The sequence below is a fragment of the Cyrtonyx montezumae genome, unplaced genomic scaffold (genome assembly GCF_038088225.1).
Source record: "Cyrtonyx montezumae isolate F1298 unplaced genomic scaffold, pur_monq_1.0 scaffold_2, whole genome shotgun sequence".
Lineage (NCBI taxonomy): Eukaryota > Metazoa > Chordata > Aves > Galliformes > Odontophoridae > Cyrtonyx > Cyrtonyx montezumae.
Window position 1 is genome coordinate 22,229,118 of NW_027071936.1, and position 21,550 is coordinate 22,250,667.

Below are 21,550 nucleotides of genomic sequence, written 5' to 3' on the forward strand. Positions count from 1 at the left end.
CTCCTGTCTGTTTTCACTGTTGTTTTAAGTGAATGAAATTAATCATTTATTTTTCCTGTGCTTTCTGTAAGCCAGCAGCAACAGCCAGCTAAGCAGGAGAGGCAGAATGCAAAATGTAAGGTCAAAAAGTACAGAGATGCACATTGTTCTCTGCAGGCCTCACAGAGAACATCAAGTATTCGTAATCATATCCTATTTTCTGATAACTTTTGTTAGGAATCCGGTTACTATTGTTTTAACTGGTAGCATGCCAACTTCTAGATGAATTCCTTAATGCGTGCAAGTCATTGGTAAAATATTTAGTTGTCTGTTCTGTTGTGCTTTAGCCTCGTTCACAAATTTGCTTCATATCGCTCCAGAATGCTTCAGATCCAGATAAAATCATATGTAATACGTGGACCTAAATTCTCACCCTAATGAATGGAAATGTTTCTCAACACATCTTTATGTGTACTTACATAAAGAAGCACTTAAAGGATAAGTCCTTTTGGTCTCAGCTTCTGTGCAATTTTTTTTTTAAACAGGGTGAGAAGGGGCTGGGGAATTTTTGTTTTCAGTCTAAGGTTGGCATCTGAAACCACAAGTGTCCCTTATGTTGAATAACTGCCATTCTCTTATAATATTTGCAGAGAATGAGAAAAGTAAATTTTGCCAAGACTAGGGAACATTTTTAATAATATCAATGTTTTCACTGTGAATTTTAAACTTTAGCTACCTGATTGGTTTTAGACTGCTGGAAAATGTTCTGGCTGGGGGATTTCTGGAAGTGTTCTTTGTTATTGTTTTTTATTTCCCTGATTTGTAAAGTCATATTGCTTTATTTATCTATTCATTTAAAATCAGAATGTTAAATGTTGTCAGTATGCTACGTAAGTCATCTAACAGCCATCTTGGTAGTTTAGTAATTCAGCATCGACAGTGATTTTATCACATGATTTCCATTGTTTCTCTGACATGACAACAACCTAACTCTCACATATACTTAATAAAACCTAGATATGCTAGGTGAAGCATTGTGAAGAGTTCCTTGCTTGCTGTCCCTTAGCACCCAGCTTGAGTTTTAGTCCTGCAAAGGTCTTGCAGCTCCCATTGTTTTTTATGGATTTCTGGTTGCTCTAACCTGAAGCATCAAACAGATCTGCCAGGTGACTATTTATTTCAGTATTAAATTAATTAATAAAAAAAAGAAGTGGCATGTTCTTCTTTCTCTTTTGCATGAATTTGATCAGAGGTAAATGGACTTGTTTATTTTTCCTTATAATTTGGAGTACACAACAGTGGAGCTTTATGTTCACTGTTCAATATAAAAGATAAGATGGGTATTTTGATTGTTCTTTTTCTTCTGATTGATGGTTTGTTTGAACTCACGCGGCCTTCTTTTGACATTTTGTTTGTGTATATTTTAAACAGCTGCAGGAGGATCATTAGTAGACATACTAAATATGTATTGTATTTCTATTTTGAACATACTCTGCTTTTGTAAGGTGAGATTCCAGGTAGCAAAGAACCTTTTTATCTAGTCCCAGCACTGGGCTTGCACAGAAGGCCGCCACTATGAGTACGAGAAGAGTCAGTACAGAATGATGTGTAGTTTTCACATATCTCATGAATTAAAATGCCATGTTTTGCTCCGCGTGTCTTCAGCAGTCATTGCTTTCTGTCTCCTTTCCAGGTGTGGATGTGTGGAGGTGGCATGTTTGATGTTCCATGCTCTAGAGTTGGGCATATCTACAGGAAGTATGTCCCTTATAAAGTTCCTTCTGGAACCAGCCTAGCACGCGTAAGTAATTGGGTTTTGCTGTTTTTCACTTTCATTTATAATCAGTTTCTTCATTTCCCATGAACTAGTTTCCACACCTAACAGTAAGCCATTAAAATGTGAAATGAATGTTGCTTTATTTTTCTGAAATGAGATGTGCAATTGCTGCAGTTATGCTGCCTTGCAGAGATAAAATTGCAAAGAGTAAAATGAAAGCTTAAAATTATAGGGTTGGACATTTCAGTGCAGAAGTGTGTTTCATACCAATTCAAAAGAACCTAAGAATAACCTAAGGCTTATGCTTCTTGAATAGCACAGTGTTGTCAGTCATAGCAGGACCAATTTGAATGCACATTTTCTTATCAGTCAGTGAAACAGGCAGAATCTTGCATAAGGAATATTTTCTGAGGGAAAAGAACTGAGCAACAATGATTTGAGCAACTGTCTAATTATTCTATAAAACCTGGTTATAGGATACAGCCAACTTGGAGCCATGTGAGTGAGAAATTGGAAGACCTCTAGGCATTTCTCAAAGACTACCATCCATATCCACGAGGGGCTTTTACTCAAGTGAAAAATGTTCTGTAACTTTCTGGAGATGTTCAATGAGATGTCAAAAGATGGGAGACAAAGGGCACAGATGTAGCTTCCAGGCAGATACTAGTATTTATTCATGCCTAAGTTTGATCTTTTCTATTTTAGAGGATTTTTTTCTTTTTAATAAAATTGCATTAATATTAAAGTCTGTATATTGCCATAGGATGATATTTTATGAATCCTTTTTTTCCTTAATAATGAAAGTATGGTATGAATAAAAGAATAAATTTCTTTTAAAGGGGAGATATTCTTAGTTTCGGCAACATGGAAGAAGGCTTGCTGTGATAACTCTGGAGACAGGAATGAGGCCTTCTGTACTCTCTGCCTGGCAGCTGCCTAGAGAGAGAAAAAATTGCTGGAAAAGAATATCCACGTAAATAGCGAGGCATAGTAACGAGATTAGTGGTTGTGGTAGTGCTAGTGACAAGGACATTGATTAAGTTGGGAGATCCAAATCTTCCCCTAATCTAAGTACATGTATTCTCAAAGTATCCTCATTCAGATTTCTGCACTGGTTGAAATAAATTGCTTTGTTCTTGGTACTCCCTGGTGAAATCACACAACTTGAAATAAGAAATCCAAGCTTCATTCTTTGTTTTCCTCTATCATAGAACAAAGTATCTCATAAGAGAATAGCCTGTCTTGCGCATTATGTGTAGGAGACAAATTCAGTCATTTCTATTTAGACTTACTATTATCTCATACAGTTCAACACTCCTTTGCATGAGGGCACTGTGGAAACCTGCAGCCAACAGGTACCCACAGCCTGCAGTCTCCCTTTTTTTCTATACATAAGTATAGATATATGCATTTATATTTTTATATCATAAACCTATTTTTGCATGATTCTAATAAAAAATTGTGAAATATTGACACCCCCAAATCCCTGATATAAAGTTAAATATCTACCAATACTCTGCTCTATGTCTTGTGATAAAAGACGTAGTGTGCTGATAGGATGGATCTTATCCTTCCCATTCAAGAAATAGGTTCATCTGTGTTGTTTGAATTCAAAACACGATATGCTTAGGTAATTTTCTGGCATATGTTTAATGCTGAAATAAAATTCGAATTTTCAGGTTCATAATTATTTTCTGGTACAATATTCTTAATCAAAATATGACTGTTAAGCTACATTTTATCAAGGTTGCCAACAGTACAAGATCTTCTATACATTTCAGTGTTTAATCACTAGCCAAAAATGAAAGGACTCTGAACAATAATGCTGTATGTAATTTTAAGAGTAAAAATATTCTCTTTCTGCCATCCAAGCCAAAAAAGCAAAAGCAAGTATGCACTCATCTTTTGTATATCAATCCCCTTGAAACAAACCATTTGTGGTTTTGAATAAACTGTCCCAAACAGAGCTGTTAGCCAAAATAATGCTATGGCTGGTTGCCTGGGTTTTTCAGCAATCTTTACTGTATCCTCCAAATATCATGATGTTCTCCAAAGACGATAGTCTAGCTGTTAAAAATATTTTATCTGAATTTTCCCTTCTCTTCAGAAATATAATAGATAACATATTAAAGAAAATCCTAAAGTATTATCCCTGCAGTATTTCAGTACTTATTTATTTCCATAAAATTTTTCACTAAATCCTTTTCCATCTTCTACTATGTAAAGGAGGATGCTGGAGGTAGGGAATAAGCTGTAGGAAGCCCAAGTGGAATTTTGTATATGATTGCAGTAGCCCTTTCATTAATCAAGGGAGAGCTTTCTGTTATGCAAATACTGCGTTAAAGAGGCATGGATTTCCTCATCCTTTCCCTCAACACCAACACAAGCAACACTGGGACAAGTTAGGAAGGTGGAATTTCTACGCAAGCTCAGATCATGCCATGATCTCTTTTCTAGCTGTATTAGCCTATGTTAGCCCATTATCTACATGGCTTAAGATCGACATTTTACCTTCCCTTCTCTTGGAATTTCTCCTGTCCATATCTTTTAGCAGCAAGTTTCAAAGTGCAGTTTCAGCTAGCTATGAAATACCTGACCAGTTCAGATATATTTTTGAAGAGCTGTGATCTGTCATGAGAATAACTTGATTTATAAAATGAAAGACTTGTCAGAAACCATTTTCTGCCTTCCCCATTAGTAAATAACCATTAGTGTACCATACACAATAGCAGATGTCATTACATCAACTTTCTATGTCCTTGTTACCATATTTCTTTCCTTCTTTTCTGTCATTCAAGACCTGACAGGCCTACACATACTTCAAGTATTGAAAAACATCCACCTATGTCTGTTAAACTGGTTGTACAGAATAAAAGCAAACTATAAGCATGCATAGTAGATTTATAAAACAGACCGTGACTAACAAATGCAGATAACAAAGCTGAGTCTTTTTTTCTGGAGATGTCTCAGGATGTCACTGCTTGCCAGAGGCCGGATTTACAGGTACTAGCACATAAAATGAGATTAATGGGCATGCAGATAACAGCAGTGATTCTTCATTATAGTGTGGAAGCACCGCATAATTATTCATTCATTTGTTCAGTCACCTTCTGCACAACACTGCAGTGATTAATAGCTACTTTTGTCTGTTTTAGGTAAAGTATAGGAAACAAGGCCTCAAATCTTAAAACCCTACACAAGATGTCCTATTAAGAGCTTGTGAATGGTTTGACTATATTACTTTAGTTGCTTTATGATATTCTTCGGTGTTGCTGTTTTTGTTTCATTTTTAAGAATTTCAGTTAAGCAATTTTTTTTTTTACTGAGTTACCTATGAGGTTAGAGCTTAAAATTCAATTAGCAGTTTATTTTAGACATATCCCAGAAAATTATTTATTTCATTTCCTATTGGGGTGGGGGTATTTTTCTGTTCATGATTCTGTTGGAGCTATAAGAAAATTGTCAGTAAGATATCACTTTAAATAGGATATACAGAGATGGACTCAGAATTTCAAAATATATCCACAGATTTTTTTTTCATTTACAGGTATTTTACACAGCATTTTAGCCTTAACTCAGAACAGTAGCGCATTAGGCCTTCCTGAAAGGAAGGGCATTCCCAATGAAGTTCACGTTTGGATGCTAACCCAGCAGCATGGTGAATCCTAATCTTAACCTGAATTCCTCCCTGCACTCCAGGACGTGGGATCCCAGAGCACAGTGATCCTCTGACCCAGCAGACACAAGCTCGATGATATTTGCCTCATTGCACAGTGTCGCTGAACTGGGACTTGCAAGAGTTTGTTTCAGGAATTCAGCTGCTAAAGGTGGGTTCAGATTCCCACCTGAACCATTCTCTCAGCCTTTTTCTGTGGCTTTGAAAAGATAGTTTCTTTAAATAAAGAAATGTAGCTAGACCATCTGGTGCTGTGACTACGTTTGCATTTTTGGCAGAGCTTCCTTTAATATTATGATCATTTATTTTATTTTTTTTTCCAGCTGCAGATAATGTTTGGGCTTTTCTTAAATCAGCCCTTCAACGTTTTCTTTTGTTTCCAGACAAGTGAATGAACAGAGGAGAAACAGTTAGGTAAAGAGAGCTCATAGGGCTGTGTTGTCTTGTGACTGGAGTGCAAACCAATAGATGAGGCATGCTGCTCAGGGGCAGTGCTGGCACTTTTGCAGTCACCTCCTCAGCATAGGAGGTTATTGCACAAATTCAGTTATGATCCAGTAGTCACAGTAAGCAGCTTGAAACATTAGGTTAGAATGAGCAAATCATTGCAGAATGAAGCAAGAATTGCTTTTCTGCAACAGCACAGTTGTCATATATGATAATGATGATATCTGTACAACTTCTCAGTTTCCATTCTAACATTTTTTATTTAACAGATCTATAAAATTATCATTAAAATTAGATAAGGCAAGATCTCAAGCAGAGCACTTACCGAAGAGGAACTGTAATATCTCCTTATCCTTGAACACAAGAAAGTCACAATGTATTTTTTAAATGCAAATTTCATGTATTTTTTTCAATCTGAATATAAGCTTTGCTTTGAAGGTTTAAAAAACAAACAAACAAACAAAAGACATGACAGTAACAAGACAGGCAGTTTAACTGTTAGCTAGCTGAAAGGAATGCAAAGGAGATTGAGAACTTGGGTGCTCCTGGATGATAGTATCATCACAGAGATAGTGACTACTTCCTAGAGTTTGTTCAACAGCCTGGGACTGGCAGCCACCTTATGTAGCTAGAGAGATACGTCTGGGAGCAAACTGCTGAACTCTTTTCTAGGCTTGTCACCGATGGGTTTTTTTTTTAGGCTACCGAGTATGAATCCACAAAGTGAGCATCATAGTAGCAAACAGATGTTACACTGTTGTTCTACTTCCTGCTGAGAGCAGGCAACAGTGAATAGTTTTTATTTATACCCTTCTGAAACAGTTATCTCTAGAGTGGCCACTAGGATGCTGTGCTATACTCTCTCTCCACAGCTGTCCTACAAACAGCCTTAAGAAACATGCAGGCACAAAACCTGGGGCAGAAGGAGTCCTGGTGCTGCACCATGTGTGGACGCAGAGCTTGCTGCCAACCAAGCTCCACAGTCTGGCCGCAAGTGAGCAGAGATGTGTCCTTTAGTGGCAGCTGGCTTTTTCCAGACACCTCTTCCCTTTTTCTTCCCTTTTTTCAAAGTGTAGGCTTAATTTTTTATTTTATTTTGCTTTTTTTTTTTTTTTTTTGTGAAAATACAAACACTCTTAAAGAGAAGGAGATTTTGTCTGTATTCAGGTGACATCTCAAGAATTTCAGTTCTAGGTTTTAACAGAATAAAGGCTGAAAATAGTCTATTGCTTCTCTGCCAGTTGTGCTAACTCCCACGGGAGTTATTTATATATACCACCAACTTTGTCACCTGGTTAGTGCACTGTCTTCCATCGAGAAGCCTTTCTTTTACACGTGCATGCATCTCTTTTTTGCTTGCTTTTTTACACAAAAAATTACTGGACTATTACTGGAATGAAAGCTAATTAAGTTTTAAACACTGTTATGTACAAAAGGACCAAAACAAGATGTCCAAGAGGAGAAAAGACTGCCAAACAGTAGCACTGCCTAATGACAAAGAAAAAAGGAAGTTGGCAAGAAGAGGAAAGGGAAGAAAGCCCCCATTTTAACATAACAGATGTGGGCAGATATTGAGACTTACATGTCACAAAGCTGTACTTGGTGTCCAGGAAATGCTTTATTATGCTTCCACTGTAGAAATATACAGAAAAGAGAAATGATTGTGTGCTGTCACTTACGGAGGCACTTTTGCATAACATTCAGGTTTTGGGTACTGTTTTTCTCCTTGTGAGCACTGTAAGGATATGTGCGCTGCTGCCTCTGTCATATTAATTCATACTTGTTGAATAGGCTCCTCCAGTCATACTTTTCTCCTTCCCCACAGAGATTTATCGTTACATTATATTACCTATTTGCCAGAATAACATATAGTTCTCTTGGCTGGCTGGATCACAATGTGTTTTTTAAATAATTTTTGTGTAAAACAAACTGTAACTGTATATTATGTTATTTCTAGATAAATGAGATGCAGCTGCTTCAAGAAGTAAATAAGATACACGTCCTGAAGCACCAAAAAACTGTACTTTGCAAAACAAACAATTAAGAAAATTTAAAATAGAAAGATGAAGTAGGTAGAGAGGAAATAACCACGTATGAATGTTATTAGGAAGAAATAGATTGATATATTGGTTGTGGCAAAAATTGTCACATTATTTTTAGCATATCAACAGTTGCATCCCCTCTTACATTTCATAGCTCTAGGCATGCTACAGTGACTTGTGTATGACTGATGTAATTGAAAGTGATTTTTTATGTCCTGGCTGATGAGAGAAAAGACTGTTGTGACACATAAAACAATGCCAGATGTGTATGTTTCTGCTGGTGACATCCAGCTTCCTGGAAAATGGCCAGGTTAAATGTAGGACAACAGGAATTCACTGCAGGATGCACCTGTTCCTGTGGTAGTATAATATTGACAAAAGCGAAGTCTGTGGATTGGGGTCAGAGTTGGTTTCATGCCAAGAGTGAGATAGGCACAAAATCAAAAGAAAACAGGTATGCAGGAGAAGTGAAACAAATAAGAGAACCACTGCACTGTTTTAGTGCCACTGGATAACAAAAACATACATAAGAACATCTGGAGAAACTGAAAACAGCAATTACATTTTAATGGTAGCTTAACTGATGCATCAGGAATGTGAACTGGAAAAAAAGATGTAACTGTGGGATGGAGTTTTGCAGGTTTACAACGTGCAGTAGTATGTCACTAGGCAGCATTTTTATCATGAAGTATGGAATTACTTCTCTCTTCTCAGGGACCAATCTAGTTTAACCTTGCTCAGAGAAAATATTTATGCATCTGTCCTTTGCTATGTCTTCCTGAGTCCAGTTTTCCAACCTTCTAACCAGTACCCATTTTCTTCTCACTGAGTTTCAGTAATAGCATGTCTCTTGAAAAAGGTGGACAATCTTAGATCCTTAAAAAGAAGGGACTGTCATTTGATCAAAGAGATGTATCTCTCCTACTCACTTAAGGAATGTGAAAAGGACAAAGCAGTCCATGAAATATTTCTGTCTCTTTCTCCAGTCAAGTAATTTCTACTCTTTTGTTGAAGTCTGGATATCAGTGACATTGTAACTTGCTCTTTTGTTGTAGCACATTGCTAAAAGAAAATCTAAAAAAAAAGTTCCAGTTTTAAATGTGTGAGTTACATAAAAAAAATCAAGGAAAACTTGTCCAAATATGAGCCCAATATTAAAGGATTTAACAAAGAACAAATCTGTAGCAGCGCCATAAAATTTAATAACTTCAGAAGTGCATGTATGAACAACAGATGGCAGATGATGAATGAGTCTTGCTGTGACTGATGTGACATTTGCATGCATCACTCAGCCTCTAGGTGGCACTGTCACAGCCTTACACATAGAAATATACATAGAAATATCTTTGGGCTTTATTTTTTATCATGGAGAAACTTCACTGATATGAAGAGGGGGGAAAAAGTCATCACTGGTCTGTCATGGATAGGTCCTGAGAAACTCCTCAAATGTTCATTTGCAATTCCTGTGACTTCCTTACATCGTGTGTCAATTCATGTAACTATTTAATATCGAACTGATCTTCATTTAATTACTCCTGTTATTATTATTTTTGTTTTTTCGTCTTCTATTAAAACTGCAGCTTAACCAGGCTGAGCATGTGTAACCTTGCAATGAGTAGTAGTTTGCCAAGCTACAGCAGTTTTTGAGCTGTAGAAACCTATTTCATTTTTCCTCTCAGAATGCATTAAGATAGGTGTTTGGATTGAGGTAAATAATCTAAGCAAATGTGATTTACCACATCATGAGAGACCCCCAAACTGATTATTCTTACTGATAAAGATATTTGAAAAGGCATTTTAGAAACCAACATTTAAAAAGACTTTAAAAAGACTTTTAAAAAAAAAACAACTGTAGAAGATTATGCAAAGATTAACAGAGCTAGAAATTGAGAGATTCAAGTCGACTTTTATTTTGTTTGCTTTAATTTCTTTGTAGATTAACTTTACTGTGAGACTGGAGTGCTGTAAGGCATCCACAAAATGCCACCTGAGTTCATAGGCTCTTAAGTCTCATACATTGTAAAGTCCTTTCAGTGCCAAACTGCTTGGCACCTGTTTTATATTCACATTCTGTCAAGATTTGGTAGCTGTTCATTCTCATTTATGGAGTTTAATATGTATATATGCTTCAGAATGTATCTAGCTTCATTTGAAGCTCAGGCAAGGAGGACGTCTCACAGTCCTCCTTCCTCCACAATGTCAAACTCTCACAGATAGTGGGAAAATCAGTTCTAGGAGAGACTTATAAAGGACTTGAAATCAATTCCTTGCAAGTATGTCATTTGACAAACCTTAAAGTAGGATGGCCTCTCTCACTTTTCAGTCATGAGCCCTTTTTTCCTGTTGGTGGTAAGGTTGGTAGGATACTAGAATCTCATTGACATGTTTGTGGAGAAGGAGGTTCTTTCCATAGCGCAACTTCACACAATATTAGACAGCCACAGAACTGCAGAATTCAGCTCAGCAGAGCTCATTCACCTCCAAGGACATGCTAAGTCAGTTTACTGTAATTAGTAATGTGAAATGATGTTCGCCTTTGTGTAAAGTTGTTCTGGGGTAGCTTGCAGAATTTGATCTATGTGACTTCATTCAATCTAAATATGGGGGTTAACTGTTATTTGAAGGGTTTTTTTACTGGTCTGTACGTTTTTATGTTAAAGTAAAATGTTGTGATTACTGAGCTTCTGTGGTGATAATAAGGATAAGAATCTCGTGTTAACTGAGGACAAAAAAACCCTTTAAAGTGTTTGGATACAGAATGCTTTCTTATAACTGCCAACATCAGAAAGAGCTTTCTGCTACTCCATGAGGGAGGGCTTCTTACAATCAAGTTCAAAATAGTCCAGAGGTGCTAAACTAGCAAATTGAGAGTATATTTTTGAAAGGGTACCTACTGAAATTCAAAGGGCTGCTTCATACAGGTTCAGCTAACAATGGTAATGTATGAACATGTTGAGAATGTATAGTTTCATTATAGAATCTGCCAAGTTATGGAAAAAATTTAGCATAAGAAGGAAGCATAGGTTTTGGAAGAAATTAGGAACCAAGTTTTTAAATAGATTTGGATCCTGTCAGACACACTTCAGTGAGTAAAATTATGGAGAAGATTACTTTAGGAACAACTGAAAAGCACAATGCAGTCATTAATCAGCCAAGAGGGGTTCGTGAACATTTTTCCTTTTATGACAGGGTTACCCACCAAGTTGACAATATTTTTTAACAAAAGTAACAAAGTTTTTGTCACTTTTTCTCACAATATACTTCTGGACACAATGTCCAGAATACAGCAAGACAGATACAGAATGCAGTGGGTGAACAATTGGCTGATGGGTCAGCCTCAAAGGGTTATTTATAGTAGATGGAGTTCCATCAGGCTGGTGGCCAGTCACTTGTGGGGATCTGTAGAGCTCCATTTTAGAGCCAGTTTTCTTTAGTGTTCTCATGAATGACCTGTCTGCAGGACTCAAAGGTGTATTCTAAGTAAGCTTGCATATAACACTAAAATAGAAGCTGTTTGTTGACTCTCTCATGCTTATAGAGACATTGGAGGGACATCTTGACATATTAGAGGGATGGGCAGTCACCAACAACATGAAGTTTAATAAGAGCAAGTGCTGAATTCTGCACCTGGGATGGGGCAGCCCTGGATGTATGTGTAGACTGGGCAACAAAAGACAGGAGAGCAACCTCCACAGAAAGGCATCTAGGTGTTGAATGTGAGTCAACAGTGTGTCCTGGAAGCAAAAAGAGCCAACTGCACTCTGGTGTGCACTGGGCCCAGCACTGCCAGCCAGGTGTGAGAAGGGATTGTCCTGCTCTGCTGTGTGCTGGTGTAGTCTCACCTCCAGCACTGTGTGCAGCAACATGGCCTGGATGAATGGCATGGAGCTGCATCAGGGAAAGTTCAGGCTGGGGATTAGGAAAAGGTTCTGCACCAGAAGGCAGTGGGCATGGCCCAGAGCTGCTGGAGTTCAAGGGGCGTTTGGACATCACTCTTAGATATGGGTTTGAATTTTGGGTATCTGGTGTGGAATCAAGGGTTGGACTCCATGATCCCTGTGGGTACCTTCTAACTAAGGATATTCTATTATATATGGATAAAGCAGCTTACCTGATACTTGGGGAGTAGCGTGCAGAACTCTACTTTCTTCAACTTGGGTAAGTTCTGACCATTACAGGAAAAATAGAAAAAGAAAAAGAAAAAGAAAAAGAAAAAGAAAAAGAAAAAGAAAAAGAAAAAGAAAAAGAAAAAGAAAAAGAAAAAGAAAAAGAAAAAGAAAAAGAAAGAAAAAAATTACATCAGTTAAGAGTTTGTAGGAAGACAAAGAGATTTTGATGGGTGAATGGGAATTTTGAGCTAATGAGTAAGTATAATATGCCGCATTTCTGTTGGACTCCTTTCTCATTCTGTTACAATCATTTAGGGAAGAATGCTGTTCTTTTAAATTAGCCAAATAACTGGAGAAAACTCCAGCAGTCTACTATAATACCAATGGGCTAAGTCTCTGCTGGAGTTACTTTCAATTTTTCTTTCCTCAGAAATGTTTTTATTGTACTTTTACTGTATGGTTCTTAATATGGAAATGACACTATTAGATAAAGAGATTGCCAAAAATATAGTATGATATTTTCTATAACAGTCTTAAACTTTATGTGCATTATAGTAATTGAAATGTACAGCATATATATGCGGAAAATGTGCTAGAAGGTTCACAATTGTTTTCCAGATTTTAGCTTTTGGGTTTAGTATACTTAAGTATATTTTGGCCTCATCTACAGAGTCTCATCCCATAGTACTTCTACTTGGTAGATTTTTGTGTCATATGGTTTCTGCCGAAAGCATGAGACTGTCATTTAGATATAGTTCTTGAGTTTATTCTTGCTTTCTTTGTCCTACCCAGTTCCTATATTCTTGAATTCAAATGTCTTGTAAATTAAAGAAATTTGGATTTTTATGAAATTATGATAAAAGACAACCTTATGTGAGGCACGAGCCATTTCTGTATATGTATAGAAGTGATGATATTTTTTAAACTTCTTTAATTGTGCTTGCTTTACCCCTGCAGGTTTCAATGTATTTTCTTCACTGAGACAAAACACCTAGAAACTTATCTTGCAGTTTCAGCTACAAGTTCATTCTGTGTCTTGCTGTCTTTATATTCAGATCAGTCTTATTAGTTCAGAGACTTCTAGTTTGTGCAGATTAATAAAATTCAAGAAAGGATCTTTCAAATGAATCTCAAGAGCAAATCAAAGTGAGAATCAGACTAACGTATGCAGAGAATGTTCTGAGAAGAAGCATTGCCTTATGCTGCTGATAATCAGATGTATATTGTCCTCCAGCTTATTACAGAGCAAATCTCAGCATTTTGCAGTTAGTGTTCTATAAAAAGAATATTACAAAACTTGATGATCTTGTTTTTACAAACAAAGCAATAAGAATACTTCAGCGTGTCAATGTCATCCAATGAGATGTTGCTTTATTACTGGAAGAAGAGGTTATTGGGCAACTGTGGAAATGCGGAATAGAATAAATCTATTCTGCACTTCAACATCTGCATATAAATTCATATAGAAAAATAACATACAGATATAAAGAGAATCCCCATCCCTACCCCACAGCTATTTAGATTCTGTGATGCTAAACAACAATAAACTTTATTTATTTCAATCTTATCTGCCTAGGATTTTTCCTCACAAGTCTTTTTTTATTTTATAATTTCAGTGAGCTGATTTAATTACTTTGAGCAAATTTTTACACGAGAAAATTGGTAGTTTTCTTTCCTGCAAAGTGCCAACAAAAATAAACCTTGTGGGACATAAGCCAGAACTGGGATTCATAAAAAAATAGCCCTTGATATGTCGATAGGATGTGTGCAGAAAGCCACAAGATGCTCTGCCTGTCCCACAAGTTGCTTTGCCTCAGCTCAACTCCACTCCAGGATTACAGGCTCTGCTTTTGCAGATTTATTGGTGCGCTAATACAGCAAAACTTCCTGTCCAAATCTAGGCAAAACCAAACAGGAGATGGAGCACTGTTGTGTCATGGCTGCTTGTCCCCATGCATATGCATGTAATTCATGCCCAAAATGTGGGCATGAATTTTGAGATGTAATTTTGGAAAAGAGGGCAGGGCAACTAGACCTCCATTCTTGAAACATTTTCTAAAATCTCCCTAAAGAGAATTGAGGAAGCAACGGGGGATGTGGCTTGATGAAGAGAAGTTAGCCAAGACTGGAGAAGGATCAGAAATGCAAAAGCTAGGCAAAGAGGCCATGTGATGGCTGAAATTTAGAAGCCTTTCAGATGTGAAGAGAGATATATCAGAAGGAATAGCTCGAACTATTCATGCTAATTAGAAGGTTCCAAGCTAACAGGAAAAGGCACAGGTACAAATGTGATCAGCTGAAAGAAAAACTCTGTTTAACATCCAGCAATAATTAAAGCCCGTGTGAAAATGCATAAAGTAAAGTAGGAAGTAAAATTAGATGTTCATCAGACTAAAGATTTTATTTTACAGAGGTAGCAAGTAAACAGGATATTTAATGCTCTGCAGTAACTGCTCTAAACTTTAATAAATAAATGTAGCATATATTTACTGGTATTTTTTATATGTTAAGAATGAAAAGCTAGACCAGTTAATATTACAAGTTATATGGGCTGTTGATTGTTTTTGTTTGTATAATTCTCCCCATCAGAGATATCATTTCAGTCAATGCATGAAAAAAAAATAATGTTTGCAGTTTTTTTTCTGCTGCACAGAACCTGAAACGTGTGGCAGAGACGTGGATGGATGAGTTTGCAGAGTACATTTACCAGCGACGGCCTGAGTACAGACATCTCTCGACTGGTGACATCTCTGCCCAGAAGGAACTTCGCAAGCACCTGAAATGTAAAGATTTCAAGTGGTTCATGGCTGCAGTGGCTTGGGATGTCCCCAAATATTACCCACCTGTGGAGCCTCCACCTGCTGCCTGGGGGGAGGTGAGGAATACAAATTAGAAGAAATTTAAATGAGCCTATCATTTTACCTCACAGGAAATTAAAAGTACAAAATTATATTTGCCACCTTTGATAAGTAGTGTTATTAATGGACTTCATCTCTGAATTAGCCATTAAAATGAGGAATTGTCATGTCTTAGGATTGTTGCTGTCCATTTTATAATTCATTACAATGTAGCGTGTACAGGCCATAAGATACCTGCCCATTGAGAACAAGAACATGGAAAAGAATATGTAGCACTCGTTATTGAATGTCACAAGTTGATTGTACATGCTGAGAGTCTATTTAGCAAAAAGGAGGTCTGAAGTCAGTGCTTTATCTGCTTATATACCTCCTTCTATTCTTGCAGTTCACCAGAGTTACTGTGCAGGTGCAGTCGTTTGACCTGTTTTGTTTATATATGCAAATATGAAAAGTGGAGCCTTGGTAATTTTCTTTTTAAAAGACTAATTTTACTGAACCTGTGGTTCACATTTTATAGGTTCCACTTGCTGGTAGCAGGCAAATGGAACGTGTGTTTGGGGGAGAAGGGAAAGGAAAGGGAGAGAAAAGGGAAGTTAGCATCCGAGCATCATTTGAGCGGGGGCAAAGAAACAACCCGCTGGAACTCTCCAACCATGCTCAAAGAAGTTCTGCCTACAGAGTTCTCTGAAGAGCAGAGCCATGGCAAACCCTGTTTTGGCAGTTTGTTTTGTGTAGGTGAGATGAAAGCACAAAGAGTGCAGGGAGTGGATATGACTTCCATAGCTAAACTGGAAAGCTCAGTGGCCTTGTACTCCTAGGAGCTGTGGCTGATTCATTGCATCTTGGAGGTGACATGCATACAACTTTTTCCACTTGATTAATTAAGATTTATAGGAAATGCTTTACTCTTCCACTGTATTTTGCTGCTATTTAAAAGAGTAAAAATATCTATGCTGAGTTCTGGACCTCTCTCATTTTGCTGGAGAAGCTCTTAGGGTTCTCAGACAAACTGAAAAAATGGAGTTTTTGACCAAAACTTTTGGTAAGATCCTTTCAGTATATCACCAGTGGTCACAGTCCATCTAGGGGATTGCTAAGCACAGGTACCTTTGTTGTTCTCCAGATTTCTTTTTTTCTTTCTGTATCAATAGCTGATTGTCTCATCTCCAAATTTTAAAAAGAACTTCCTATGGCAGTAGCAATCCTTAATTCTTCTCTGTAAGCTGCCAATTAGGGAAATTCAAAGGAGCTTCAATTTATGTGTGTCATAATAGATATTACTCATTGGCAACAATGAAATCCTTTGTTGTTTATATATCTTTAATGCTGCTGCCCACACTTCATGGGATAAATTTACGTAAAAAGGTAACAGATTTGTTGGTAGAAGCCAGGCTTGGTCAGGGTCGTGTAATTACTTTTATGTCTTCTTTCACAGTCTTCCACGTGTATACATGTGCATTCTTCAAGGAATATGATCATGAGATCTGTAACTTCTATGGGCAGACAAACAATGCTTAACTCAGTGAGAGGGCCTAAGTAAAAGAGATTGGGATTCAGATATTAAGTCTGCTCACATTGTTATCGATGCCTTCCTTGCATTGAAACACAATTTCTTGAAAGTAAATTGTACATCATAGCAGTGGTAACTAATCTGTACTTTAAAAGTACTTACTGAGTTCTTAGGAAGGAAATAAGACCAAAGACTTTGTTTCCTCTAAAATACAGTTTCTCTGACATAACAAGAGAAGTTTCAGTCCTACCACTTTTTTTTTTTCCTGAGAATATCACATTCCTGTGAAGTTTTAATTAATTTGTTGGCACTTGTGAAGAACTTGAGCAAATTTGAAGGTCAGTGGCTGTCATAATTAGAAACAGAGAGAGGAACACAGACTGTGTTTTACTGTTTTGTAAGAATCAAGCAGCTCTAGAAGCCTTGCTGACTAAACACACCAGAAGTCTATGCCAGAGCTGACTGCCATTTAGTACTCTCTCTGCCTGCACTTGGAAAGACTTTATATCAATCTGAGGAAGAATAAACAAAGAGGTTCTCAGGCAGTCTTTGGCTCTGGTATTTTGATGCACAGCTAGTAGAAGCTATCTGGTGTAAAAGCAGACATCTCAAAAACAACCTCTGCATAACTCCTCTATTTCTGCAAACACTCTTACTTAAAATCTGATTCCTAACTCTCTCAACAAAATCTATTCATGATAGAGAAGAAGTAAATCTGAGAAACAAAGAACTAGTTGTCTTCAATACCCTCGGCATGACCTTATCTCTTGTTCTTGTTTGTGTCTTTTGTCCTTTGTAGCTGACAGGGTGTATCTTGCCTTTATATTTTGTTCTGCCTTCTAACATCTGAAATATGTGCAGTAAAGCAATGCAGTGATGAATTCAGACAGATTAAGGTTAGTGAGACTGTCAGTTCCTTGAATGAGATTATTGTACCTTTTTCTCTCCTGGCAGGGGAAAAAAAAAAAAAGGCAAATTTTCAATTAGATTTTTTCTTTTCCTTAAAAATATATTGGAAACTGTGCTACCAGCTGAAAAACAGTAATAACCATCCCATTCTCTTTCAAAGGTGCAATAATTTACTTGTAATGTGTATTGGAAATCCTGCTGAAGGAAGTTAAAAACAAGAGCTGCATTAGGTGAAACTTGGGCATTTAATGTTTTCTTAGGAAGCGTTCCTAAATCTACAAGCCACTGTGTGTGTATTCTGCAGCTTCCAACAATATCTTTGAAAACACATTTTACAGTAAATCAATCATATGCTGCCAGCCATTGTAGTAATTTGTTTTAGACTTTAGAAATCCTATTGTCAGGGAGATATGAAAAAGATTGATTTGTTTTACTGAGTCAAAAGGGAAATATTTAAGCTTGGTTTCATTTGTTGTTGCATAAACTTCTTATTTAGTGATTTAATACAAAGCAAGTCACTCAGTCACTGCAGCAGTGTTGAGCTATAGGACCTCAAAATATTCATTTTTCAGTCCAGACCTCATGGATTTTATAGAATTGTTCTACAGCACCGGCGTGAAAATATCACACATTAAATTAAATCAAGAAATGTATCTGAAAAAGGATTAAAATGTAAGAATGCAGTAATTTCTTTTGATTATTTTTGGTTTTAAGGTCTCACCTTTGTAGCCTTAATGAGTCAGTATCAGCTCACCAAGTGTCACATGGGCATTGTACAAAAGTAGTGTAACCAGCTATTTCCCATTCACACAGAACAAGAGCACGCAGATGTGTTTCTTGCAGTTCTTCCATCAGGATCAATGTCATGCAGCACAGCAGAGTTCCCTGTTTCTTCAAGGAGGTCTTTGGCAGTGCCTGACTTCTTTCAACTTCAACTTTTCCTTTTTATGGCTCACACAAAAGATAAATCCATTTAAAATTGCTGTGTATCTGTTGGCAGGAAAGGTGTCTCATTTCTCTTTATTTGATCTGTAGACGTTGATGGCCCTAGGGTTATCTGAAAATATAAGCATGTACTAAAATCACTTTTAAGTGCTGCTCAGACAAAAAAGAAAAAAAAAAGCAACATAAATGGATGTTGTTAGTGTCTTCCAAGAGTTATGGATATTTTATTATTTTCAGCATTGAGTCAGATATAAGGAAAGTGTTTATTTGAGCCGGTAACATCAAGGTTTCTCTCATGTTGCTATTTTGTATGGGGCACCATGAGGATAGTCACAGCATCATCTCCACCTTCATCATTTTAAGATGACCATGCTGAGCATAAAGCAGCCTTTAGATTGCTCTGCTTCCCCATTTTTGTTTTTAGTGCATCTGGTTAGGGCACAGTGAGCACACAGAGTAGACCCTCATGCTGCTGGGAGTGATTCCCCATCTCTAACTCAACCACTGCTTCCACCAAGGCTGAGGTGACCCAGGCTGACAGTGGGGCTGCAGAGCAGGCAGAGCATCACCCATGCACTCAAGAGCAAATCTTGAAGGAACTACTGTATTCTTCAATGTGAAAAGACAGACCATCTTAATCTGCTTCTCATGGAGAGCAGATGAAATCACGTTAAGTCCTGACTTTCTGCAAAACTTGCAGGGAGATCAAGGAAAGAATCAGGGGAAAAAAAAAACAAAAATGTAGAACTTAACTTGTGGGTTGGGATAAAGCTATTTACTAAGATAGAGAAAAGGAAAAGGACAATATATATTTATGTATGAATGTATATAACAAGTTATGCACAGTGTACAAAAAGACAGTCTCTAGGGAATAGAGCAAGAATGAGTTACCTGGAAGTCTACGAAAAGTTATCTGAGCAGCCAGGGATCAGGTTAGGAAAGCTAAAACACAGATAGAATTAAATATAGCCAGACATAAAGGGGAACAATATGAAATTCTATAGGTATAGCAGTGATAAAAGGAAGGCCAGGGAAGATGTGGGCCCTCTCCAGCAGGAGAATGGAGACCTGGGCACTAGGGATATGGAGAAAGCTGAGGTGCTTAATGATTTCTTTGCCTCACTCTTCACTGGCAAGGGCTCTAGCCACATTGCCCAAGCTACAGAAAGCAAAGAACTGGGAGATGGAACATGTGCCTGCGGTAAGTGAAGATCAGGTTCAAGACCATCTAAAGAACCTGAAGGTGCACGAGTCCATAGGACTTGACAAGATTCTTCCACAAGTTCTGAGGAAACTGGCGAATGAAGTTGTCAAGCTGCTATCTATCATATTTGGAAGGTCATGGAAGTCTAGTGAAGATCCCAATGACTGGAAAAGGGGAAACATAAACCCCATTTTCAAGAAGGGAAAAGAAGATCCAGGGAACTGCAGGCCAGTCAGTCTCACCTCTGTGCTCCTGAAGGCCCTACTAAGGCACATGGAAAATGAATATGAGGTGATTGGTGGTAAGCAACATGGCTTTACAAAGGGCAAATTGTGCCTGACAAACTTGGTGGCCTATTTTGATGGAGTTACAGCATCAATAAATAAAGGAGGAGCAACTGATATCACCTACCTGGACTTGTGCAAAGTATTTGACACCATCCCACACAACTTCTTGGTTGCCAAATTGGAGAAAAATGGATTTGATGGATGGACCGCTTGCTAGATAAGGGACTGGCTGGATAGTCGCACTCAGAGAGTTGTAGTCAATAGTTCAGTGTCCAAATGGAGACCAGTGATGAGTGGCATTCCCTGGGGATCACTGCTATTTAACATATTTGTAAAAAACACAGACAGTGGGATTGAGTGCAACCTCAGCAAGTTTGCAGATGACACCAAGCTGAGTGAAGCAGTTGACACTCTAGAGGGAAGGGACGGTATCCAGAGGGACCTGGACAGGCTTCAGAGGTGGGTCCATGCCAGCCTCATGAAGTTCCAACGCAGCCAAGTGCAAGGTCCTGCACCTGTTTTGGGGCCATCCCAAGCACAAATACAGGCTAGGCAGAGAATGTCTTGAGAGCAGCCCTGAGGAGAAGGATTTGGGGGCATCAGTTGATGAAAGTCTCAACATGAGCCAACAATGTGCTCTTGCAGCTCAGAAGACCAATTGTATCTTGGGTTGTGTCAAGAGAACCATGACCAGCAGGTCAAGAGAGGTGATTCTACCTCTCAACTGGAGTACTGCATCCAGTTCTAGAGTCCCTAACACATGAAGAACATTGAACCACTGGAGCAAGTCCAGAGAAGAGCCACAAACATGATCAGAGGGTTGGAGTACCTCCCCTATGGGGACAGGCTGAAAGAGCTGGGGCTCTGCAGCCTTGAGAAGAGAAGGCTCCAAGAACCATACAGTGGTCTTCCAGTACCTGAAGGGGGCCTTCAGTAAAGCTGGGATGGGACTTTATGTAAGGGTATGTAATGACAGGATGAGAAGAAATGGACTTAAATTGGAAGAGAGTAGACTTACACTGGGTATAGGAAGGTAATTCTTCACTGTGAGAGTGGTGAGACACTGGAACAGGTTTCCCAGAGAGGTGGTGAATGCCCCCTCCATGGAATCGTTCAAGGCCAGGCTGGATGGGGCTTTAGGCAACCTGGTCTAGTGGGAAATGTCTCTGCCTTTAGCAGGACGGTTGGAACTAGATGATCTTAAATTTCCCTTCCAACCCAAACCATTCTATGACTCTAGCACCAAGTGAGAGTGAGATGAACTCCCACCCCCCTTCAAAACTCTCCTGCTTGAGGTCATACAGCATGGGATATTCCTCTGGCCAGTTTAAAAACAGCTGTCCTGTTTCTGTCCCCTTGCAAGGGAATTGCTAAGTCACAGCCTGAACCAATGATTGAGCACCTGATGAAGGGACACAGCCAGATCTGGGAGCACAGGTGAAAGCAATTCACCAGGTTCCACCCCTCCCTAAGCCTTATTTAAGGACTGGTAGCCACAAGGGATGAGTCTCTACTTGGATATCTCTCCTTTTGGAGTTTTTGGTGAATCCTGTTCCTTGGGATGGGTAAGCAAATCTTTCTTTATGTGAATTATGACTCTGACTTTTTTTGGGTAATTTAGAACTGGTTATTTGCCATTACTTTTCCCTGTATCCATCCCAGTCCTTTGTTAGTATCAACTGAGAAACTGGAACAGCCTTGTTTCTATACAACACTGCTCACCCATAACTGTAAATGTTAGTGTGCTATCAATGTTGTTTTCTCCTAGAACAAAACATAGCATCATACTGGGCACTCTGAAGAAAAC

At 38.2% G+C, this 21,550-nt stretch overlaps 2 protein-coding genes across 3 annotated transcripts in view; one reads left to right on the forward strand and one right to left on the reverse strand.

Annotated features, from left to right (window-relative positions):
* The window catches only part of GALNTL6 (polypeptide N-acetylgalactosaminyltransferase like 6), a 431,361-nt gene that overhangs the window by 394,206 nt on the left and 15,605 nt on the right, over positions 1-21,550 (forward strand). Inside the window, exons 8-9 of the mRNA XM_065736578.1 lie at positions 1,673-1,780; positions 14,684-14,905. Coding sequence (XP_065592650.1) covers positions 1,673-1,780; positions 14,684-14,905 — 330 coding nt within the window. The remainder of the gene's footprint in view (positions 1-1,672; positions 1,781-14,683; positions 14,906-21,550) is intronic.
* Positions 1-21,550, reverse strand: part of HMGB2 (high mobility group box 2) — a 397,943-nt gene that overhangs the window by 259,538 nt on the left and 116,855 nt on the right. The window lies entirely within an intron of this gene.